The 26,277-nt window shown below is 39.5% G+C and overlaps 1 protein-coding gene across 1 annotated transcript in view; it reads left to right on the forward strand.

Moving 5' to 3' along the window:
• Positions 1–26,277, forward strand: part of kmt2ca (lysine (K)-specific methyltransferase 2Ca) — a 158,754-nt gene that overhangs the window by 122,141 nt on the left and 10,336 nt on the right. Inside the window, exons 30-54 of the mRNA XM_059524358.1 lie at positions 5,225–5,362; positions 5,960–5,992; positions 6,101–6,235; positions 6,380–6,530; positions 6,636–6,862; positions 6,957–7,030; positions 7,127–7,330; positions 8,101–9,981; positions 10,094–10,425; positions 10,511–12,228; positions 14,693–14,804; positions 14,972–15,038; positions 15,125–15,188; positions 15,358–15,590; positions 17,835–19,487; positions 19,851–20,054; positions 20,368–20,532; positions 20,635–20,764; positions 20,997–21,144; positions 21,381–21,559; positions 22,823–22,959; positions 23,072–23,291; positions 23,703–23,842; positions 24,506–24,601; positions 25,026–26,178. Coding sequence (XP_059380341.1) covers positions 5,225–5,362; positions 5,960–5,992; positions 6,101–6,235; positions 6,380–6,530; positions 6,636–6,862; positions 6,957–7,030; positions 7,127–7,330; positions 8,101–9,981; positions 10,094–10,425; positions 10,511–12,228; positions 14,693–14,804; positions 14,972–15,038; positions 15,125–15,188; positions 15,358–15,590; positions 17,835–19,487; positions 19,851–20,054; positions 20,368–20,532; positions 20,635–20,764; positions 20,997–21,144; positions 21,381–21,559; positions 22,823–22,959; positions 23,072–23,291; positions 23,703–23,842; positions 24,506–24,601; positions 25,026–26,178 — 9,594 coding nt within the window. The remainder of the gene's footprint in view (positions 1–5,224; positions 5,363–5,959; positions 5,993–6,100; positions 6,236–6,379; positions 6,531–6,635; positions 6,863–6,956; positions 7,031–7,126; positions 7,331–8,100; positions 9,982–10,093; positions 10,426–10,510; positions 12,229–14,692; positions 14,805–14,971; positions 15,039–15,124; positions 15,189–15,357; positions 15,591–17,834; positions 19,488–19,850; positions 20,055–20,367; positions 20,533–20,634; positions 20,765–20,996; positions 21,145–21,380; positions 21,560–22,822; positions 22,960–23,071; positions 23,292–23,702; positions 23,843–24,505; positions 24,602–25,025; positions 26,179–26,277) is intronic.

Raw genomic sequence — 26,277 nt, forward strand, 5'->3', positions numbered from 1 at the left:
ACAAAGTCTGAACTACCGAGGATGCAAGTCCGAAATCAGCATCTATTTGCCTAATCTTCCCAGTGTTATGGTTTAACTGGTTACCGCGTTATCTGGTGACCAACTTCCTGGTTCAGGTCTCTGCTGCAGATGTGCTGGAACGACGTCAGCAGACTCGGCGATTCTGAAAGCACAAACTGACGCGATATTAAGTGTTTAATTGATTCAGATATTCTTGTAAAGATTACAAGTTAGATCGCCGTTTCGTGGCTGAAGTAGGATAAACAAAAAAATTAAGTACGGCTGTGTTGGTGCGGGTTTCGAACACGCGCTAAAAGACAGCGCGCCGCGAGACGAGAGTCACTAACCAGTGTAGTCGGTGTAGTCATCTACACCGAGTCAGCTCCAGATCTCTCGATTGAAGACAGGACTCTCAGCGGCACATCGTGCAGCTGCTGAATCGAGGAAATGTGACACTGTTAACTTGTGACCTGTGTTTACCTATTATGAAAATAAACCATAGCAGACCACTGACTACATTTTATGGTTCATGATGTAAAAGAACATTAACATATCAGACAACTGTACATTTGGGGCTACTGTGGTTTAATTATAAAAGAACATAAAGTGTCAATATCAGGAAACATCTTTTTTAAGTAAAGCTTCACAGGATAGAAAAGATGAAGTAATTTTTAAGACACATCCTTAACCTTATTGGTTAAGTATTAAGATGACAAAGTCCACACTAATTAATTAATAATGATTTATTAGGCTACCGTCGACTGTGAGTGACGTCACTTCCCAATGCAAACACGCCCAATAAAATGGCCCCACCCCTGTCACTTGATAGACAGGTTTCCGTGTAGACATTGGAAATTCAAATGCAAAAGGAATTGCGATTCCATTTGAGTTTTGGCAGTTTACATGCACAGGGCAGAGAGAGTGAAAAGGCAAATGTGGTAATTAATATTGCTATTTATATGACAGGCTCATAGCTCGTAAGATATGGGAAACACAATTGCAAACGGACTTTGCATTTCCATTTTAATATTGGCAGACACTGTGCGTTCGCTTAAACGAAAATGCAAATGGTAATGCGCGATTTGCATTTGCGTTTGGATTGTCACATTTTATGCGTCCACAAATTGAAAATGCAATTGCAAATACAATTTGCAATTCCTTTTGAATAATATCCCGAATATCATTCCATATAGATGAACGAATGGGTATTCTCATATCGAGCTACCATCTTCGCGCAGCTGCATTGTGGCACGAACACTCATATAAACAGTAGCTATGAAGATCGCGCGCACAGAGGAACACAGAAACTACTTGTCAGCGCTGTCCTGTGATTTATCACTAAAGTAGCTTAGAATCTCAAAACTTATTATAGCATGTTTGTGTGCAGCGCACATGAAGCACAAGCGCGTGCATAGAGAGCAGCGGTCGGCGGTCGCACTGCGGGTTCCCGGTTTGTGTCCCTTCTCGGATAGTTCTGTGTATTTTAACTGTAGAAAAGGTTGTTCCGAGTCAAAACTACGATACAGAAAACTACATCAGTATATCATCATAAACGCAGCCGTTTTTGTCTTACGTGAACATAAACAGATGAGAAAGAAAACACACATGTGCAGTATTTTTGCTTAAAGAGACAACAGCCTAATAAATGCGCTGCCTGTCATTAATGTTAATCAAAGAACAAAAGAAAATCATTCACTGATCTTAACTTGACTTAAAGTTTTAATTACAGTTTCTGGACCTGAAATTTAGTTTAGTTGTATTTATTTATGATATTGCTAATTGATTTGTTTGTTCCTTTCTTATTACTGACCTATCTTATTACTTGTCTTTAACACTTTAATATTTGAAATTTATATAAATTATATAAATGCTATGGTATTTTTTTTTTATCACAGGAAAAATTCCTCTTGCAGTGTTTTGTAGGCTGCTTATTTTTGCTCATGTTATTCAGCTGCAACAGAATGCTTTGTAAAAATGTTTGACATCTAAATGTTTGACCTAATTTTTTTTATATTGGATTTTTTATCTTATTGGAATCGAAACTAGGAATCGATAAAAATCGATAAAATTCAAACGATACCCAACCCTAGTAAGAAATGTTACGAACATAGATAAAATAACTGCTGATAGTCAATCATATTTACAGTACAAACCTTGTCAGTGAACTATGAGGGCAAAAAAACAACAACCCGAAAACAAAATAATTGTTCAATAATCGTAATCGAGGCAAAATGTTCAATTAATCGAGGTTTTGATTTTTGCCTTTCTTATTACTGACCTATCTTATTACTTGTCTTTAACACTTTAATATTTGAAATTTATATAAATCTAGTTGTTTTTGCTATGGTATTTTTTTTTTTAATCACAGGCAAAATTCCTCTTGCAGTGTTTTGTAGGCTGCTTATTTTTGCTCATGTTATTCAGCTGCAACAGAATGCTTTGTAAAAATGTTTGACATCTAAATGTTTGACCTATTTTTTTTTTTATATTGGATTTTTTAATTTTACGAACATAGATAAAATAACTGCTGATAGTCAATCATATTTACAGTACAAACCTTGTCAGTGAACTATGAGGGTAAAAAAAAAAAAAACCCGAAAACAAAATAATTATTCAATAATCGTAATCGAGGCAAAATGTTCAATTAATCGAAGTTTTGATTTTAGGCCATAATCGTCCAGCCCTACTTTAACGTATAGTGTATAAACATACAATCAGAGGTTGTGCTTTTAAAAAAGTACTATCTACCAATGATGCGTGGGTCAGTGTATAAACAACCCGCACCCGACCAACGTTTTCAACTAACCCGCCCGCAACTTGGACTGCAAAAAAAGAAAATATTGTACCTGACCCGCATTTTTTTAAAGTAGTAAATGCTCATCGTAGCGTCATTGGGCCATAAACTTAGGAACCTCCCTGGCCTATAATATCCATTAATCCATCCAACAAACAAAAACTAAATATATTCTAATTTTGTCAAGAATTATAAAAAATCATCAATAAGCTCATAATTTGTACTAAAATAGTCTAGTCTGGCTATGTGTATTTTGATGTTTCTGCAAGTTCAGCAGACAGTGAGGTTCGGGTTTGTTCCGATCAGAGATCGTGAGCGGAGAGCGCATTTCTGAATATCCCGCTCCGCTCACTCATTCCGTGGGGTCGCTCACTCAACCCAGAATGGCCTGCTAGTTCGAAAATATGTGGAATAAGGGCTGCCTCCGACTACTTGTTTTTTGTTTTTTTTTCTAGTCAACTAGTAGTTGTTTATTTAAGCCATTCGTGGACAAATCGCCCCTTTATATTAATTTAATTACTTAAATAGGCTATAGCCTACAGGATAATAAGCATTATGACCGCACGCATAAAGCTTGCCACAAAGAACCAGTTAAAATATTGATTATGAATGTGTCTAAATTAGCAAGGAGACATTTAATTGTTTATTAATAAACTGGTGTTTTCTGTGTAGCTGCAAAGATGAAGTTGGCGATGCGGACTCACCATGAACCCCAGAGAGAAATGCACATTTCATATGGATTACATCATCAGAGAGTAGCCTATTTATTTTGGTTTGAATATTTTCATTTCAAATTAGACATTTCAAGCTTTCTGTAATATATAGCCTATATGTCTCAAATCTGTGAGGCACAAGCTGAGTTTCGTCGTCCTCCAGTTCACATGCAATGCAAGTGATCGGGCCGGCGCCTCATTACATTATCTGCTATTTATTTGCTTCTTATTTATTAAATACGGGCAACTGACTGATAAAACATTAAAATACAATTTATACAAAACGAAGATCTTTTAAAAAGAGTTTTCTATAAAACAAAACTTAATGAAGTTGTCAAAATCATGTTTTACTTAAAACAGCACTGTTGCTCCCCAGTCTTCACCTTTTCTCTTGCCGCCTCCATATCTACCTGCAGACTGAGCTCGTGCGTCATCTTCGTGCCAGTTATTCAGCCAATAAAGTGTAGGCCTATGTATTTCAAAATTGTGTCTAGTACTATATAAATTACAAAGGTTTAATTGGCAATCTTCATTTCAAACGACCCGACCGACCAAGACCCGAATATCATTAAAAATATTTTTGGATGATTCGTAACCGGGGGTAACCACAGGTGACCGCAGGCACCCGCTCATTTTGGATCAACCCGCGCATCACTGCTATCTACTAAATATTTGTTAAATAAAAAAAATATGATACATAATAATAATAAAAAAATAATAACAGTAATTCCCTACAGTACTTTAGAAACATTCCCACAGTGAAAGGAGGCTAAAAAGGACTAGAAGCAGTGTTGGGCGATATGGTCATTTTTCAAATCATCATATCTTCAGCCCATGAGATCGACGATACACAATATTATCATGAATGGGTGGAGCGAGATAGACTCTTTGTTCTTGTCATAGCATAACTATTTGGTGTTTTAAACCGCGCAGGCGCGCGACAGAGAGCCTTTGGAATCACCAGTAATCAAAAAAATATACTTTAAAACATACTGATAAACTAACGTTAAATATAAAAATACTGTATTTAAAACCGCTAGTTCATATATAGTCGGACGCAACTGTCATATCGCGTGTCTTGTGACAAATCTGCCGCATCTGTGCATGGAAGTTATCAGTCTAAATGTTCTGCTAAATCAGTCAACGATGAAAATCAATAGTAGATTTAATTTAAAGTCCAACAGTTTAACACTAATATTGGATATAAACAAACACATTAAATATAAAGTATTCAAAACAAGTAGGTTCATTGGTTATCTAGTAAAGTTAAATTGAACTGATGCATCAGTCATACAGTGCTCCGGACCTTGCGCCTCATGATGAGACAGACGCACCGCTACAGAAACAAGAATGAGATACATTCTAACATAACTGTGGCATTAAAATCAGTTAGGTTCAACACTAATTAGGTTCCTGTTTTTCTTGAAAAATTGAGTAAGTGAAGGGGATGAAAGAGAGGGCAAGGGAGAGAGAGAAAAAATATGTTTTCCTTATTTTTCCATGACATGAAATAACAGTCCTCTCTCCCCCTGTTTTTTTACTTCCTTATCTTAGCAAACACTCAAGCACAGGAGAAAATAAATTGCTTATCAACAATGATTTAGGCATTTACAGAATGACAGCTATGTTTTTCTCTATTTTTCAAGTTGAGTTTACTATTCAGTAGAGATAACAAACTACATTTGAGGGTAGATGTTTAGCTTTGCCTTTCTTTCAGCTGGTTTGGACATTGGCACCCTGCCGGATGATCGGTCAGCTCCTCCTCAACCTGGCACTGCTCGAGGGTCTCGACCACTACAGGAAGAACCTCTGGATGTAATATTGAGTCCTGAGCTGGATAAGATGGTTTCTGATGGTAAGAGTTGTGGATTACATTCACTTTGCTAATGTGTAAAAAAAAAACATTTTCCTATTTTTGTACTACTTTACTAACAACACATCACGGATGAAATACATTCACTATATGGACAAAAGTATTGGCACACACCTCTTGATTTATTGAATTTAGGTGGTTCAATCAGACCTATTGCCACAGCTATATAAAATCAAGTCCCTAGCCATGCAGTCTGCATTTAACATTTCATAACATTTCACTGCAGTCAACATTTGTGTGGGGAGAAATTGTTGTTCTGAAAAGCTCAGTAAATTTAAGCGTGGTACTGTCATACAGTGCCACATTTGCAGCAAGTCAGTTGAAATTTCATCCCAATTAAATGATTAATTTCTTGTTCCATAGCAAACAAGTGATTTACCTCAGCAGATTTTCTAACTTGTTAATAATGATTTTTGTTTGCAGACTTAAATGTAAAAATGTAAAAATGGTTTGGTATTTCGCACATGAATAAAATGGTGTTTGGTGACACCTTAGTTACTATGCTGTGATATATTTGATTGTCTGAATGTTGTATTTTGTTTAATGGACTAGTTATATTTTCTATATTCTATTTTACAGGGGCCATTCTGAATAAGTTCTACAAAATGCCAGGTTTGTTGTTTTCTATATTTTGACAACATTACTCAACAGAGCAGATGTTTTTGTTGTAAAAAAAAATCTTTAGATATGAAAATCCTTCATTCTGTTGATTCCATTTAGAGCTGGAGAGTAAAGATGTGGAAGACTTATTCACTGCAGTGCTCAGTCCAAATGACAGCCAGCCTCCTCAACTTCCTCATCCACCCAACACTGCCCCCAATGCCTCTACCACAGCAGTGTCTCTTCAGATCCCAGGTATTAAGTTGTCTGCATTATCTCTTCAGTCAGCAGTCAAGCCAACCACCCAGATGTGATGTTGTGTGCTTGTAACTTGAGTATCACATGTAACATGTTCTACCCATTTTAGATGTGCATGTTTCTCCATGGTCTCATTTGCAGGAGATGTTGGTGGAATGTTCCCACGCATGCCTCTGATAAATGGCATGATGGGGCCAAACACCCACTTTCCTCCAAACCCCATGATTCCTGGAGCTGGGGTGTCTGGCACATTCTCTTCCATTCACCGCATGCCTTTTCCAGAAAATGTGGGGTGAGTGAATACATATTCTGAGTAACACAGATAGGTACTGACATTTCTGTTTATAAAATCTAAATAGTTTCAGTGACACTTAATGGCTTGATATGTTCACTAAAGGGAGAAAAAATTCAGCCAGATAGGGGGTGATGTGATTGGTCCCTGGGCTTCTCCTGTTCCCGTGCCTGGATCTGTCCCTCCTCCAGAGATGGAGACCGACACCATGTCCAATGCTCAGAGGAGCACGTTAAAGTGGGAGAAAGAAGAAACTCTTGGTGAAATGGCCACTGTGGCTCCTGTTCTTTACACCAATATGAACTTCCCTAACCTTCAAGATGAATTTCCAGGTGAATGTATTGTCCTAAAACAAGACAAATAGAATTGTCAACTTGAAATGGAGTCAAGTTAGAGACCAACCATCTGAATTTTTTTTTTTTTCAGATTGGGCGACTAGAGTGAAGCAGATTGCAAAGTTATGGAGGAAAGCTAGTTCTCAGGAAAGGGCGCCTTATGTGGTAAAAGACTCTGTTCACTCTCAAAAATGCTAACATTGGATGTGTTTATATACATATATGAAAGTATTGACTTTTTGTTTGGCTCTGCCCCATTAGCAAAAGGCAAGAGACAACAGAGCTGCCCTTCGTATAAACAAAGTTCAGTTGTCTAATGACACAATGAAAAGGCAGCAGCAGCAGCAGCAGCAGCAGCCAGCTGATCATTTTGATCCCAGTGTTCCCATGGACACAGATCTTCTCTTCAAGGACCCACTCAAGTACAAGGAGTCTGAGCATGAACAAGAGTGGAAGTTCAGACAGGTGATTGACAGCCCAAATGATATATAATTGCAAATGCTGGACTGTGAGATTATGCAAAATGTAGTGTATCATCCTCTGATCAAAGCTTTCACCTTGAGGTTTAAAAAACTAGTTCATCGGCACTATGTAATCTTTAATCAGAATTAGATTTTTTTTTTATAGTCGTTTGAATTCAGTTGAATCTAAGCCTTTGTTAGAGGATGTGAATTCAAATGGATGTGATCAGCAATTGTTCTAGTTTTGTTAATTTATCAGAATGAAATGCAGTATGTCAAATCAATGAAATGCAAATATGCCATATGACAAAGTTTTGCATAAAAACAAGTAGAATTCAGTTCTGCTTTAAAGCATTAAATTATAGATAAATACAAATGTTTACATTTTATTATGCACATGCATGTTAATTTTACATTCAGCCTTGTCATTGTAAACTGCAATCTAAGGTTTGCCTAATAAACAGCAGGAAAATGTCCTGAAAATCAAAACCTTAAAATTAAAAAATACACATAGCCTTTTTATATAGAGCATTCAAGCAGCCATAGTTGCAGGTTAGTTTAAGAGGAACATTTCTAAGAATCCCAGATTGAGGTACAGTTCTGGCATATACAGTACCCAGTACCAACAAATATGGTGTATAAGTGTTTGGTAAATAAATAACCTAAAATAATTTTGCAAAAAAAAAGAAAAAAAACATCAATGTTGCATTTTTTGTTTAAGTGCTATGGCTTAATTACGTTTTTTTTTTTGTTTTTTTTTTCCTTTCATGGCAGCAAATGAGACAAAAGAGCAAACAACAGGCAAAAATTGAAGCCACACAAAAGTTAGAACAAGTTAAAAATGAGCAGCAGCAGCTTCAGAAACAGCAGCAACAACAATTCAGTGGAGACAACTCTAAAAGTGGTAATCAGAGTCCAATGGCAACACAGCCCAGCAGTGGAGGTAATGCTTCTCCTTTGCAAACATTAAACCCCAAGGATAGCTTTACAAGGACTCAGATGCCTGGAACGGCAACATCAGATGCATCAACAGATGATGTATTTCTGCGTCCTCAACCACCACCCCCTTCATCTACAGCAAAGACCCCTACCCAGGACACTCAGTACCCACAGGGTCCCTCACCTCAGCCTCAGTCTCCTCAAATGTTTTCACCTGAATCATCTGGATCCCGTCCTCTTTCTCCATGGGATCCGTATGGCAAAATGGTGGGAACCCCCAGACCACCACCATCATCTGGTTCAAGCACACCTTGCAGAGGTTCTGTGTCTGACATGCAAGAAAGTCGGCCTTCACCAGCCCATGAATCCTTTGGGTCTCCAACATCCGCTAGCGCTGACCCATATGCAAAACCTCCAGACACACCTCGACCATCAAACGACCTTTTTGTGAAACCTATGTGTCCATCTAGGCCAGGACCATTATCTGAGCAACAAGGACGACATTTTATCAGTAATGTGACACCTGGAGACAGTTTTTCCAGACCAGGCCAAAGATCAGAAGCTTACCAGTGCATGGCCCAGAGCCGCATGATCCTTTCTGACCCCTACTCTAGGCCACTGTTAACACCTATTCCAGGGAGTAATGAGTCAGGATCTGTGACAGTGTTCAAAACACCCATGCCTCCTTCCCAATTACAACAGGACTCATTCAGTGCAGAGCAGCAAGGCATGAGAAGGGGATCATCCGACACTTTATCCCAAGTTCAACATTCTGACCCTTATTCACATCAGCCTCTTACACCTCATCCATTAATGGGAGATGGTTTCAGTAATGAGGGCAGAATGATACGTCCAGGACAAGACAGTCCTTTTGCCCAACCCTTACCCATGAGTAGACACCCTCAACGAGATCCATATTCACAGGCACCATCTACACCTAGACCAGACTACCTTCACCAAATGCCAGATCCATATGCTCAGCCTCCTGGTACTCCAAGACCACTTGATCCATATGCCCAGATGCCTGGTACCCCAAGACCACACTCTGATCCATATACATTGCCACCATCCACACCTAGAACTGCCACAATTGATCAGTTTTCTCAGTCACAACCTAACAGTCGCAGGCAATCTCCATCTCATGCTGTCGATCCATATGCTCAGATGCCAGGAACTCCAAGACCTACTTCCGGAGAGAGATACTCTAAATCACCAATTAGTCAGGGAACCTCAGATCCCTTCTCACATTCTTCTGGAACACCTAGGCCAATCAGAAATGAAGCTTATGATCAACAACCAGGAACACCAAGGCCAGTTCTTACTGACCCATATTGTCAAACACCTGGAACCACACATCCAGGAATTGACCCAGAAGCATTCCCTAGATCAAATCCAAGAGTAAACTTCATGTCCCATCAAACAGATCCATTTACCCATCAAGTACAAAGTAGAATGCAGGACCCATTTGCTCGTCCCTGTGCTCCTGATTCTCAAATCCCAAAACATCCTGGGATTTCAGATGAAAGTCTCTCTCTACAACAGGCAAACACTAACCAGACACCTCTTCATGATCCATTTGAACAAGCTCCTCTAACCCTATGTTCACAAACAGGGGATAGAATGTCACATAATGTTCCAGTAAACACGGGCAAACTATCAGATACACAGAACACAATGCAACCACCACTTGGAGATAATGAAGAGAAAATTAAACAGGTTTGAAAACATATTGTGCTATTCCATTAGAGAACATTACTTTTTTCCTGTAATCTCTGTTCTATTTGTAATGACATGCTATTTATTTTTATACTGTTATTGCTCTTTTTAGCGCCAAAGACTACGGCAGTTAATCCTCAAACAGCAGCAGCAGAAAAGTGCAATCAGACAGGAAAAGGGACTCCAGAAGGCAATTCCTGCTGCTGCACCTGGGACTCCAAGGCATTGGTCACAGGATGATTCTGGACCTCAGAATGATATTTTTGGTAGACCCCCACCTCCATATCCAGGTATTATGAGATCTTCACCAGTTCATGCAGGACAAAGATTTCCTGGAACTTTCCTTGCTGATCACAGTGAGCCCATGCCTGATGAACCCCATTGCTCCCGCCTACCATTCTCCAGGGATCTAAACAACACTGGCATGAGTCAGCAAGGACAAAGGTAAGTGTTTTTCCTTCATCAATTGTGCTGTCAAACTAGTAATTAATTTTGTGTTTAAGGTCTCTTAAAACTCAATTCCTTCCAGATTTGGATTTCCTCCTGGAACTCCAAGCCAAGAACATTTCCTCAGGCCCCCTCACCAGATACAAGGTGGATCAATGGTTGACAGTATTCCACCACATATGAGACAACCAACTGATGTTGTTAGGTCAATAGGCAGTAATCATCAAATGTGCCTACCCCAGCATTATCCCCCACGTGGCCTTCCAATGCAACAGCATAATATAATGGGTCAACCATTTATTGAACTTTGTCACAGGGCTCCAGAGAACAGGGTCAGATTACCTTTTGGTCCACCTAATGCTTTGGACCATCTTAATCATTCCCAGAGACCACCTCATGGCTACATGGGAAGTCAAAATATGGCCTTTTCAGGAAACCAATGTCCCAGAATTATGGATCCGATGTTGGGCCAGTCACAACAAGGGCCAGTCAATCACTTACAGACCTCAGCTACTATGGATAATTTGCATCACCATGCACATACAACACCACAACAGACCCCTCTGGCAGCACCACATAGCCATTCGGTTAGTAGTAATTCAGCCGAATCTGCACTACTTCCTGTCACAACCTCTGGTCCAACAGAGGAAATCCCATTGCCATGTAGCGATGGTGTTGAGAAGCTAGAAACAGATGACTCTACTGTGAAGGACCTTGATGATGTAGAGGTCAAAGACTTGGTTGATGAAGACCTGGACAACCTGAACCTTGATGCAGATGATGGCAAAGATTTAGATTTGGAAACAAATGATCTACATCTTGATGATCTTCTGGAATCTGGAAAGTTTGATTTAATTGCTTATGCAGATCCTGAGCTAAACCTTGAGGACAAAAAAGATATGTTTAATGAAGAGCTGGAGCTGAGTGATCATATAGAAGATGACCATGGGGATACCTCAGACCTTCAGAAAGCCTTGGCTGAAAAAAGAAATGCCAGATGTGGAGGTATGTCCTCAGCTCAACTTAAATCAGAGGGCATGCAGGGTACTAGTGATGTCAAACTAGAAAAGAGTATGTCAAAAGAGGTCCAGGATCATTCTCCGTCTGAAACAATAAAAACTGAGGGCCAAGTACTTGGAACCTCAGGAGATGAACATTGGCCTATGAGTAGTAAAAGTGGTAAAGATGATGGTCTTATTGAGGAATCTTGCAAAGATGTTCATACTGGATCTGCTCCAGTGCTGTCAAGTTTGTTGATCAAGGAAAAACTAGAGGACACTAGGAGCGAATCCCTAATTTCTCCTTTCCCAGGTGACCCAAATGGCCAGACTACTCTTGGCTCAAACATGAGTATGCTGATGCTGCAAGGACAACCCCAAGAGCAAAGGATAAACCCTGGAGTACCAATGGGGCACAGGATAGATACATCTCTAACCCAAGGGGCACTTTTAGATGACACAAATTCGATGCAATCTGGTAACCAGCAGGTACCACTTCAAGGCTTTGGACATTCACAAGGACAACAAATCGATCTAAACCTGCCTATGGTTGGTGGCCAGCAGCCTGTTTCCCATCCTGTAAATCACCAACTTCACCAACAGGGCATGTTCATTCCTGGGGCTACAGGGCAACAAGGGTCTCAAGCACAACAGAGTCAACAGAACAGGCCTCTTCTGTTAGATGAGCAGCCCCTTCTTCTTCAAGATCTGCTGGATCAAGAGAGGCAGGAGCAACAACAGCAAAGGCAAATGCAGGCCATGATTAGGCAACGGTCAAGTGACCCTTTTTTCCCTAACATTGGTAAGCCTAAGCTCCAATTTGACTAATTGATAAATGATTTTGTTTTACCTCTACATTATCAATAAAGTAGGTAAACCCTGCCTTGATGCTTTACTGTTACCGAATCTAGTTTTTGTACAATATTTTAATAGTAACGTTTTTCAGGGATGTGATTTGTTTTTTTTAATGGATTTCCTAATTTTCCCGACCTCTGAGGGACGACCCATGTGATTTGCGTCGATCCGGAATGTTTTTGTTTTTTTTAGTGGTGGGGTGAAAATAGCGTAAATGGCCTTAAGCTATAGCCTAAACTGTGTAAAGAAACATCACGGACGGAATAGTCCTGAGAGTGCAGGACAGTTCAAAGTGTTCAATTTATTCAAAGCACCAAACCCGAGCAGAATCAGCACTGAAACGTGTCACTCAGTGAAATTCACAATGGTTGTGAAGTAATTACAGTATATAATAGGCTGTAGTCTGATGCGCTATGTGTCTCCAGTTAGTGTATTGTTTAGTTTCGATTCACTGTTAGTGCTAGCTGCGCTTGGTTTGAGCCGCTTTATTTTGTATTTAGGAACGTAACATTCGTCATTAGAAACTGTTATAAATTTGTTGTTGTTTACAAAGAAGATACAGTGTCACATAATCCTTCAAAAATCATTATAATATGCTGATTTGCTGATCATGAAACATTTCTCATTATGGTCAATGTTCAAAACAGTTATTGCTGCTTAATATTTTTGCGGAAACAATGATAACACTCAAACATTTGTATAAGATTTAAAAAGAGAGAAAAATATATTTCACCATGCATGAAAGTGACAAAAAGTAAGTGAAGACATTTTAAAATATTTCTATTTAATAAATGCATTAAAGGGTCATGAAAACCCAGACTACTTATTCTAAGAGTTGTTTGTGTTGCACATCATAGAAGACAATGTTAGCATCCGCTAATTTTACCTGTTGGAGAAAAATTGTTAATTTTAAGCTTTTTTGCTCCATTTTCATCTTCTGGATTTAGAATCTACATTGTGTTGACGTCACGATTTTTGACGTGGCAATGGACTATAGTACATTGATGATGCGTCGGTGTCTATTCAATTATTCATGAGATTGCGTGTTTATCCTATGACAAGACGCTTCGCTTAATTATTCACAACTGCATGTGTTGATTTGCTATGAAAGACTCATCAGACTGTGAAATGACATCGCACACATTAACAGAGAAACATTCATGGATTGCAGAAGAGTGTTTGTTTTTTCTTTGTAATAAGAGTTCGGCACAAACGCGATTCATTCACTTGGTGAGTGTAACCGTTTTTATAGCTCTGTGACACAACCTGTCAGAAGGCTTATATAAACGCCACAGAATAATATATATGTCTCATTTGTGAGTCGCTTTGAATAAAAGCGTCTGCTAAATGACTGAATGTGTAATTATGTTTTCGATGCAGAGTGCAAATGGCTGTGCATTTATTTGTGCTTTTAGCTCGATGGGAGCGAAATGAAACTTTCTGAACGCAAAGCTTTGTGTGCTGTCTGTCTCCCCTCTTTCCTCCCCCTCCCCCGGTCCGCTGCACACCACGCCCACTTTTTTAGCATTTTTTAAAACCGTGGTGAGAACTAACCTGTGCTGAAATGGGGGGTTTCATGACCCTTTAACAAATGTGATTAATATATTTGATAAATGCTGTTTATTAAACTTTATAATTATCCTGAAAAATGAAGTAGTAAATCATTTCCACACAAAATATGGAGCAGCAAAATTTTCAACATTGATAATAATTAGAAATGTTTATAGTAAATTGTAATGATTTGTAAAAGATCATGTGATACTGAAACCTGGAGTAGTGATGAAGAAAATTCTGCTTTGCATCACAGGAATGACATTACATTTTATAACTGAAACATATTAAAATTGAAAACTTTTCACAATATTTGTTTTTTTGTTGATTGTTTGTTTTTAGTTTTTACTTTATTTTGATCAAATAAATTCCGCCTTGATGAGCAGAAGATAGTTTAATAAATTTTTGTAATGTTTCAAACTTTTGGTAGATACTTTAATAATAATAATTTCAATTCTATAGTATACTTTACTATAATATATTACCGTACTTGTAATTTATTATAATATATTATTATATTATTGTCATTATTAAATGCTGCTATTTATTTTTACAGGACAGTATGTATTCTTACAATATAAGATATCATTTAATGTGCTAAAATATATATGTTTTTAATAATGAGTGCTGGGGCGTAGCCTGTGGGCGTGGCTTGGGGCGTTGTCAGATTTTCCTTCTTTTCGTCTCTAGCTGATCACATGCCTGTTTTTTTGCTTACTTTCTCAATATTTAGAATTAAGCTTCAGATACCCAAATACATAATGTGAATATAAAAAATACTTGGAATGTGAATTTTACTGTGGTGTACATATCACAATCATGCAATTTATGTGGTTATACCTGGTTTTATTACTTTGTAGACTTTGATGCAATTACTGATCCAATAATGAAGGCAAAGATGGTGGCTCTGAAGGGGATCAACAAAGTGATGGTACAGAGCAGTATGGGTATGACACCCATGGTTATGAACAGGTAAACACTTTACTATGTAAACTGGCTCCTCTGAGCAGTTACTATAGTAATGGAAAAAGGTTAATTTTTATTCTGACTGGCCTATTTCTTTACTTACATGGCCACATGCGATTTTCAGTGTTTTATTTCTTTGTGTTGAGTACTCTCCATACTTTCTTTTGTGGCAGAATGCAACCGATTCCAGGATCGCATGACCCAGATAAAGCTGGTTTTTCACAAAAATGTTTTGGACCGGTATGTCCACAGTTTATTTAGTCTTATTACCTTATCTCACCAGCATTAAACCTGTTGTAATAGCATATACAACAATTTCCTTTCAGGATGGAAAGTTGCCACCACAGATTGCAAGACCCAATCCCCCTAACTTTGGTCCAGGGTTTGTCAGTAAGTTGTACATTATTATTATTACTATTATTGTTATTATTATTATTATTCATTTACCAATAAGTTGTTTATCAGAAAGTGTTATGTTGCCATTGTGATCATTGTGATCATCAAGTGAATCAGTTGAGGCTGGACTTCCCATAAATCTCACATCTTTTTTATTTTCCAGATGATTCTCAGAGAAAACAATATGAAGAGTGGCTTCAGGAAACTCAACAGCTTCTTCAAATGCAACAGAAGTTTTTAGAGGACCAGATTGGGGCCCATAGAAAATCTAAAAAGGCCCTCTCTGCAAAACAGCGCACTGCAAAAAAAGCTGGACGGGAGTTCCCAGAGGAAGATGCAGAACAGCTGAAACAAGTGACTGAACAGCAAAGTGTGGTTCAAAAGCAATTAGAACAGGTAATATAGTTAGAAGGATAACTTTTAAAATCATCCACCAAAATAGTTTAAACCATGTTTAAAAAAATTTAGTAAAACTATCATTTTAAAGTAGGGTTACCAGACGTCCCGAAAAATTCGGGACAGTCCCGAAATCTAAACTGTTGTCCCAAATCCCGAATCTGGCCCTAATTGTCCCGAAAATTATACTAAAGCAAAATCTTGAGTAGTTATTGTCTTATAAACATTAAAAACTGTCTGCGAAGGTTGAGTCGTTCTGCAACCAGCCCCCGCCGGCTGCTCATTGGCTGCAGCATCTTTTTTCTAAGTTCTAAAAAAAATACCATAGGCGGCTCGAATTTAGATATTAATTTATCTAATTAATCTATATGCACAAAGACAATACAACCTTTTGTCCCCTTTTTGTTTTAAAGCTTGATAAAGAGAGCGCAAGTTGCTGCAGCTGTGAGGAGGACAGAGATGCACGAGTGATTGACAATTCGCGGCGGCACTGTGTACAAAAAATATTCCGCTACACAATTATTTCATTATTTTCGTTTAAGCTTATTACCGTTAGCGTTACAGAACGGTCTGATTTACGCACTGTTACAACAGTCATTGTTTTTTTTTTTCTTTTTACAATGACATTTGAGTTCATGATTTTAATGTTGTTGTTTTTTGTGGCAGACTAAAGACTAATGACAGACTGTTGATCTTTGAATAAAAATGTGTTTAGTTAAGGTTTGAAATTCATTATATTTTATTATAGGCTACGAAGTCTAATATCATAAGCCCCCCATCCCGTCACCCAAGACCGCAGACAACCCCCCCATCCTGAATTTCAGCTAATCTCATCTGGTCACCCTATTTTAAAGTGACTTTAAACACATGCCACTCAAAGTAGACAAACTGTCAGTAACACAAACTGTCACTGCACAATAAAAAGCCTTTATTAAAGCAGGACATTTTTATTAGAGGGCTGCATTGGGAGTGGATTCATTACTTGACCACAAGTAAGACCACAGACCCTCACCGGTGTTTTTTTTTTTTTTTTTTTTTTTTTTATAAAAATAGAAATAATTTACTTATCCAGCTGGAAAACGTGTGTTACACTAAACTAAAAGCATCTGCTCTGCTCCACACATAACAAAACTGTCTCATGCCAGTCAAAAATATCCCAAAGTAGTGCAATGACCATATCCCAAATATCAAAACTAATTTCCGTACATAAAATTCAGATTTTACCGAGGGTCAACCCATGGCAAAAATTTTAAAGTAGCCCAATTTTGTAAAAAAAAAAAAAAAAAAAAAAACAAGTTCTTGACAACTCTGCATCCAAAATGAGCTGCCAGATTTGACTGATCACGGATCAAGTGTAAGGAGAGATGACTGACAAAACCGTGATGAAAGATAACAAAATTAGATTTAAGACAAATTATAAATTAAATTTGTCATTTTAGTATTGCTTGGACAAAATGCTGCGTGTTTCTTTGTGAAATTGAAATATAACACTAATATAGTACTTGCATATTATTGCTCTTTTGTTGATTTTGATTGCTTCTATTGTCCTCATTTGTGAGTCGCTTTGTATAAAAGCTTCTGCTAATAAACAACTTAAATAGAATTTAAATGTAAATAACAAAACTAAATTAAAATTTGAAAACAATCCCCAAATCAAATAAATAACACACATAAAATAAATGTCTTCATATAAACAAAATAACGCTTTGTCTGTGCTCTTTCCATTTAAATTAGAGGCAATCACTGCATTACAATCATGATCCAAACAAAGATGCTGCATACATGCAACATGAGCAGGTTTTAATCTAAATTAGATTGTATAATTTCAAAATCTGAAGCAAAAACCGAATGCTTTGACTTCAGTTTTGTGTAACACAAAAAATATCAGCATGAAACAGAAACCGCAGACAAGCTGAATGAGAGGCAGATTCACTCTCTGCCAGCAGGTGGCGCTTAAAGCATTTCCTTGGTTTCCATTGTAAACAAAGCAGCTCTGTGCTTTTGAACTTTAATATGCTTTACAGAGGCAAGATGAAAAGATAAAATACCATGTAATCTTTTCTAAAGACAGTATATTCCCCTCAGACATACATTCATATGAACCCCTATCCCTAATTGAATCGCGATTTGTTTAGCATCTCAACCGATTTGAATCATCACATATTTGAATCGATTTTCAACCGGCTAGTGGTTAGTCATTACATCCCTAGTTCACATTTATTTATCTCTCCACTCCTGATTTAGATACGGAAGCAACAGAAAGAACATGCTGAACTCATTGAGGAATATCGTGTCAAGCAGCAACACCAGCAACAGCACCTCCACCCTGGTGTGATGGCTCCAATGAAGGCCATGCCAGGACAGGCCCCTGGAATGATGCCTGTTGGACCTCCAATAGGGCAGCCTATGATGGGTTCTATGCTGCTGATGCAACAACCCCACTTTGGTAAGCCTACTCACATACCCAGTGTGCCAGGTTGGCATCCAAGTGCTGCTGGACCAATGGCACCCAGGATACCACCTCACTTACCCCCTCAAATGCCACTGCCTAACCCCACTCAGCTTCTTCAGGCACAGCCACCTCCCCCTATGATTCCAGGAGGTAAACCTGGGCAGCCTGGTCCTGTAGGTGGAAGTAATGGTGGAGGATCCAGCAGTAGTGCCCCTCATGTAAAGTTTGATGATAATAATCCATTTAGTGAAGGCTTCCAGGAGCGAGAGCGCCGAGAGCGCCTCCGAGAGCAGCAGGAAAAACAGCGGGTACAGCTCATGCAGGAAGTGGAGAGACAGAAGGCTTTGCAGAGGCTAGAGTTGGTGCAGCAGGGCTTGGGGCTTGGCCCCAACAACAGTGGTGGTGGTCTTGCCCAGATGCCCTTCTATAATCCTGACCTATCACAGGAGTTCATGCAGACACCCAGGCCTCAACAGCAACAACAGCAAATGGGCCCAGTGTTCCCTCAACAAGGTAATATGCCATTAGACTTTGTAGGTCCAGGTCCAGCCTTTTTACAAGGTGGCGAGCACAGACCTATTCCTGGTAATGGCTCCTTTGGCCCAGATATGGGTCGTAATTTTCAAACTAAGAACCCCATGATGCATGGTTTCTCCCCAGGTCAGCCACGTGCACCTGGGTTTGGAGGGCATGCAATGCCACCCCACAGTGTAGGTTCCTCATTTGGTATGGATTCCACAACCCCTTTACCTCCTAATTTTCCTGGGTCAGGGCAGTCCCTTATCCAACTCTACTCCAACATCATCCCTGAGGAGAAGGGCAAAAAGAAAAGAAGTCGAAAGAAGAAGCTGGATGATGATACGGATTCGGTCAAAACTCCTTCCACACCACATTCTGATATAACTGCCCCACTTACGCCATGTGTATCAGACACCTCTTTAACCCCTACACGTAGTGTTGGCATCATGGGAGACCAGGACACTTCAGAGTTTTCCAACCCTGCAAGTTCTGTGACTGGTCAGCCACCATCCTCTGAGCTGGAGAACCCACTCCCTGGAGGTACTTCATTTGGGCGACAGTCCAGTGTGGGCTCAGAGGCAGAGCGAGGCCTCATCCATGATATCAAGCTGGAAAAGTTAGAAGCCAGTATGTGCCAGAAGGCTGAGGGAGAGGTAGTGACTTGCAAAAGTGCAGAAGGAACTGGTATAGTAAAGATGGAAGAGTGCAATGAGATGATCTCCCCCAGCCCACCATCTCAGAATCCAGCTCAGAGCACCAAAGTGGACACTGGAAATGAGTTACTCAAACACCTTCTAAAGAACAAGAGCACGCCTCCTTCCTCAACACCTCTCACACATCAGATGTCAAATGACAGTATACGATCAGAAGATGAGGGCCTAACAGACAGCAAAGGCTCTTTAAGACCAGACAGCACAGATTTTTCGGTAAGGTTATGGTTACTCACTACACAGCTGGTTAAAAATGTGAAACTAAAAATCATAATCTTGAACATGTAAACACTTTTGAAAATGTAGATAGATGAGATCACATGAAATTGTTGAATTTTTGTTTGTGATGTTTAAAAATGTTAAAGATCTTTACACATCCATTTATAATTCAGTTCAATTTGCCCTTGAAATGACAGATTTAATAATATGGCCATCTTTTCACATTTAATACCTTATTGGTTGGTTGGTAATGTAGGATGTCAATAAAGTAGCTTTTTGCAAGTGAGGTTTGATTGTTTATTAGCTAGTCTTGGTCTCTCTTGTCTTCTTCGATTTGAAAGAGTTGTTTATTGATTATAGGGTGGCTTAAATAGCCATTTGACAGGCAATCCAGATTTGGAGCCTTCTTTGCCAGAGCAATGCAAAAGAAAACAACGCAACAAGCGGACACCAAAGAATGGGGCTGAGAAACCACTGTCACGCTGGAAGAAGAGGAAGAAGAATGATGAAGAGAGACAAGCAGTGTATACCAACACAGACACACTGATGACTCAACTCAAGCAGGCAAATACCTACTACTATATGTTAATGCTGGACTTGAATTGATTAACAGTAGAGTAAGCAATGATAACCAAGCTGAAGATATACAGTATACATTTGATGTGTAGACCAATTGATCTTTATGGTAATCTCTGGAAAGTAGTTTAACTAGAGCTTATACAGTTTATAACCCAATGTCCATTCACAAACTTTATGGTTTATGACTGAAACCAGCCAAAAAAATTGAGAGATGCTGGCATTGGATGTGACCATCATCGATTGCTGATTTGTTTGTTGATTCGTTCAAATCATGTGTCCTCCATTCTCACCCTTACAGCAGCTGTCTATGCTGCCCCTGATGGAGCCTTTGATTGGGGTAAACTTTGCACATTTTCCCCCATATGGCAGTAGGCAGTTGGATGGAGAGAACAGGCTCTCTGGAACTTTTGGAAGTGCATCACTGGATGGCGTTTCTGATTACTACTCGCAACTCATCTATAAGGTTTGGCTTTTACAGTCTTCACTTCCTTTTCCATACAGTGTAGACATGGTGAATTTAAGTTATTTTATTTTTGTTTATTTTTTTGCCTGTTTGATCTTGTAGCAGAACAATCTTAGCAATCCTCCAACACCTCCTGCCTCACTCCCCCCCACACCACCACCTGTAGCCAAGCAGAAGTTGTTGAATGGTTTTGCCACTGCAGAAGAACTGGCCAGGAAGGCAGAAGTTTTGGGTAAGCATGAAGGTGTTGGTGTATTCTTAACGGCAATGTCAGTTTCAATCCCATTGTTTTATAACAGATTTAGACAGAATTTACAATAAAATGGCTTTCAAATGGCTTTCATGAAGGTAACTATGGTAATGCCAAATTTATGGCATTACAGTGTAGGTATTTTTGTAAAATATTATAATTATATAAAAATGCCTTTTTTGGTGTTCAGTATTTATTTGTGATTATGTCTCAGTTTCTAAAAGCTTGGGTCAGAAGCAGCACACTACTCCATTCAAAGCTGAAGATGACCTGCTGGGACACACCATCACTCATGGCCCAAAGACTGTTGATGTTCCTGCTTCACTTCCCACTCCACCCCACAACAACCAGGAGGACCTTCGGTAGGTTTTCAGGGATTTTTACACATTGTTTTGTCTCATGTAGCCAAACGCTTGCCCATTAACAAAGCAATATATTTTTTTCTGTTTTTTTCTTAAATAATCATATATCCTCAAGTGCATCTAGTTGCAATATGCATGAGATCACTTTCTGACCCTGAGACTACCCATTGTTGACCATAAAGTCTTGGTTTAGGTTTGAAGTATATAATGGTTCTATCCCTGTGTGTGATTAATAGGGGTCAGGAGCATTGTGTCGACAGAGACACTCCAGACAGTTATGTCCCATCATCCTCTCCTGAGAGTGTGGTTGGCATGGAGATCAGTCGTTATCCAGATCTCTCTAGAGTGAAAGAGGAACCGCCATCCCCGGCTGTCTCTCCAGTCATACCCATACTTTGCAGCACCAGTGGTAAAGGTAATCTTAAGAGACTAATAAGAAAGACTAGTATAAACCTAGTAAGTTACCTGCTGAGATAGCATATTAAGACATTGTGTGTGTGCAATTGATGCTAAAGCTGTTTTAGAGTAATGACAGGTTAGACAAAAATAAAAGATAATGAGGTGACACTAATATAATGTGCTGGCATCTGTCTTCTGTATCAACACATTGAAGGAAGACAAAATTGAGTGTAACAGTGCCCGCCCCCTTTTCAGTGACACTGGTTTGGAAGTAGTTTTCCAATAGGGATATTTAAAAGTCTTTGTTAAAGAGTTATAAGCCATGAACCAAGCCAGCCAGCTACAAGGAGAATCACAACATTACAAACTTTTTTGAAGCAAAAATAAGACACAAGACTGTGTACTTGCTACAGTCCCATTTGAAGCTTTTTGAATAACAATACTTAAAAAATGATCGATAAATATAAGTTGTTGGTCATATCTGCAGAAACAATTTTAAAGTTGCAAAACATGCAAAAATATAATTTTAAGTATTTTGAGACCATAGGAAGACTCACTTGATTATGTCATTTATGGTGCTTAATGGGAATGAGGGGAGCTAAAGATCTCTTTTGGTGCACTTTGAACATGGCGATTCTCTGATTGGTGGAATATCCTGTACAGGATCATGGGTAATGTAGATTTTCACCACAAATTCTGCTGTTAAACAAAAATAACTTGAAGCAATGCAAACAGATGAGTTCAACAAAAATATGTACAATCAATTAACAACCTTGAAGCTCACAACAGGTATGTCTTTAAAGGGAGGGTTTAATGCTATTTCATGCATGTTAAGTTATTTAAACTGTTAAAGAGTTGGATTCTCATAGAATGACAGAATTTTAATTTTTGGGTGAACTATCCCTTTAATTCTCTTGCACTAAACTAAACATCCAAACAGAGTTCTCTCTCTCACCAATGGTCCCAACGGCCCGACGCGATTCAATCATGGTCGAATAGGGCAAACTACAATACCACTGATGTGAGCTCAACAAGAGCCGACAAGTGGAACACATGAAAAACCATCTAGCCCAAAAGGCACTCAACCATGGCCTGACGTTGGCCGATGGCCTGGTGTGTCCCAGGCTTAAATCACCTGGATCACAACCATGCAAATGTTTTGTACAACAGCACAACTGCTTTTGTAATATTGTGTAAATATTCAATGCAGTAAAATATTGTTTTTAAAAGTTAAGTGTAATTTAATATTGGAATGTCCAACTTGTTGTTTTGACTGTAGGTTCTGTAGCCAGGCAGTGGGAAGTCAAGACAGAGCCATCAAGCAGTTTCTTTGCATCGCAATTTGAACAGCTCTCTACATGCTCACAAACTGACCTGGTATCTGTATCAGTTACCCTGAACCCAGCAGAAGCACAAGTAAGTGTCTGCAATTATATTATCCTTTCTATAGCAGTAATAACTTGTTCAAAGCAAAAATGATTTAATCTCACGATTCTCACGTCTGACCATATGTCTGCTTATGCCCCAGAACATTCAAGGAGTTGTGTCAGCACTGTCGAACATGCTTTGTGTGTCCATCTCCGGGAACATTGAGGTGATATGCTCTCCAGGCCCAGAGCACCGCAGCTCAATAGACATGTTGAGTGGACTTAAGGTACCACCTCATTCTGCCCTGTTCCAACAACAACCTGGAATGAGGTTCCACAGACCACCAGGTGCCCCACTGTCACACCAGACATTCAGGGAGGGTGAGTATATGTAAAACAAAAGAGGCACACATTTCACCCACATCAACAAATAGACTTCTAGATGCAAACCGATATCTCGGCAGCATTTTCCATTAACATTTTAAAGTACTTAATGTTTTAGTACTTAATGTCACAAAAAGCTGTTGAAGTGTTATCTTCTTTTAAAATAAATTACAATTCTTAAGTTATCTCTGGTGATTTCAAATACACGTTCATGTTTTAAAGACAGAAGTTAATTATAAAAGCAATTCATTGTGATTTATTTACTTATTTACTTTAAGTGAGTGGTAAATACTGTTTTATGGATTGGTTGAAATAAGTTGATGGTTTTAATGTCAGAAATCGTTTAAACTTAAGTTTTCTTCCAACTGCATAATTTGGAGGTTTGATTGATATGTTTATATATTCCAGGTTCAATTGTGGTCAGACAAGACTATCATTTGGGTGGAAGCAGTCCAGGGCCTAAACCCCAGTGGTGCTCCAATTGCAGGGTGGTGGTTCTTGGAAATGGCATTCGGAAGTCCACCAAAGACCTGCTAATAAATAAACAGGTATAAACACAAAGTTAAGACTGCCAAACTACTCTTCCCAGATGAATGTCTTTTATAGCACATGCATTCTAGTTTCTCATGGATGTCTTGTTGAGTCATTAGATCTCATGTCACTACCTAAGGGCTTCTTGTTTGCTCAGTCAGTTGGTGTTGGTCTAGACTACATCCTCTGAAAGTACCACTGAAGAAGGCTGAAGCTAAGGGCCACAGAGCACTTGAAAATGTTCAACCCCTGCAAAGTCCCTCAAGGAGGCACAGAATAGTGCTCTAATTATGCTAATCTAGTCCCTAATGGGAAGTGAAAATCCACCCTGCTGCAGTCACTGGGTTAACTGACATTACCCAAGGGATTGTGTGTACCAAGGCACTTTTTGGCCGTGAGATACCCAAGTTCAAAAACAGTTTTCAGGTCGTTTAAATCATGGGACACCTTTGATGTCTCCCACCCTTACCCCCTCCCTTTCCATTTAATAGTATGCAAATCTAATTCCTTATGGCATCAACAAAGTTTTACAACATATGCAGGCTTTGATCTCTTGCCAGTGAGGCACTTCGATCTAATGATAATTTGCAACAGTAGATAGGAAATGGCATGCCCTGTTTCCACATATTTTACAGCTTCTGCCTAGGGTGAGCCTGATCTTACAGATGTACTTTCTGCAGGGCCATGGAGGAGCTGAGGGGACCCTTGCCTTCTGCAGCCATAATTGCTTTGTTCTCTATTCAGCAGCCATGCAGACTAAATTGGTAGATGGCAAGGTAAGTAGAAACCACAACAAATCAGGTTATAGTCATCGACTGCCTGAAACTATAACAGCCAGCTTGTGTTGTGCTTTCATGCTGAAAGTCTGGGATCTGCTGCTGTATTTAGAAAGCCAAGTGATGCTGCTCACTCATGAAGTCTCCTTTAGTAATGACCGTAAATACTTAATTGTTTATTTAGAGACCAGTGCAAATTATCATCATCATTAAATTGAACATGCGCAAAGTATATTATCACTGTTAATTTTAAAGCATCGGCTGAAGTTTAAAAACGTGTAAACTTCCTGAGACTTGGTCTCATCAGTATTTTTAATGTAACTGAAGTGGTACTGGTGCCATTTTCTTTAAGAGAACAGTCATATTGCCCAAAGAATGCAGACTCAAAATTTATTTTTGTCTTTGATGTCTCTTGTTCTTACAGTCAAACTTGCCTCCAACATCTGACTCTGAAGGCAAGCAGAATTCTACTAAGGTGCTTCATCAATACAGTAATAAGATATCAGATCTTGATGTGCACTGTTTGGCCCAGCTACAACCTTACCAGTCTCCACCTTTAACTCCGATAATATCCTTCCCCTCCAATACTTCTGAGACACTCAGAGGAGATAGCAAGTCTGATACACTAAAGGTCACAGTCAAGCTTAAGCCTCGGCAACGAGCAGTACATAACGGTGGGGATGACTCTCGGTATTTAATAGGAAAGCGCTTTAAGGCTCTACGCTGGAGAAGGTGGAGTGTTCAAATTATGGTGCCTAAGGGTAACTACCACCTGCCGGAGGAGGAAGAGGTTGATGAACTACTGAAAAAACTGGGGATGTCTCTTAGGCCTGAGCCCATGCCGAGAGACTTGCGCCGCTGCTGCTTCTGCCACGAAGAAGGTGACGGGCACACTGATGGGCCGGCCCGTCTGCTAAACCTTGATCTGGACTTATGGGTTCACCTTAACTGCGCCCTGTGGTCTACTGAAGTCTATGAGACCCAGGCTGGAGCTCTCATTAACGTAGCGCTGGCCCTGAGGAGAGGCCTATCGGTGCGCTGTGTGTACTGTCAGCAAATGGGTGCCACAAGTGGCTGCCACCGATTGCGTTGCACTAATGTGTACCATTTCACATGCGCCCTTAAAGCACAGTGCATGTTCTTCAAAGACAAGACTATGCTGTGCCACATCCACAGACCCAGAGGAACTGGCACAATAGGAGGTGGGCTGGCAGGGAACGAGCATGAACTCCGCTGCTTTTCAGTGTTCCGCAGGGTCTACGTACAGAGGGACGAGGCACGTCAGATCGCCAGCATCATCCAGAGGGGTGAGCGGGAGCACACCTTCCGTGTAGGCAGCTTGGTGTTCCATGCTGTCGGTCAGCTGCTGCCTCAGCAGATGCAGGCCTTCCACTCGATGTCTGCCATTTTTCCTGTAGGCTATGAGGCCAGCCGAATCTACTGGAGCATGCGTCATGGCACCCGGCGTTGCCACTATGTGTGTTCCATTGATGAGAAAGAAGGCGAACCTGAGTTTATCATCCGTGTAGTGGAGCAGGGTTATGATGACTTGGTTCTTACTGGATCTTCGCCAAAAAGTAAGCAGTTGCACTTAACGGCATTTACACTGTTAACCAGTACTGTATGTTTTTTTTAGTTGTTTTTTTTTCTCAAGAGATATATTGTAAAGATCTAGC

The sequence above is a fragment of the Carassius carassius genome, chromosome 35 (assembly GCF_963082965.1).
Source record: "Carassius carassius chromosome 35, fCarCar2.1, whole genome shotgun sequence".
NCBI lineage: Eukaryota > Metazoa > Chordata > Actinopteri > Cypriniformes > Cyprinidae > Carassius > Carassius carassius.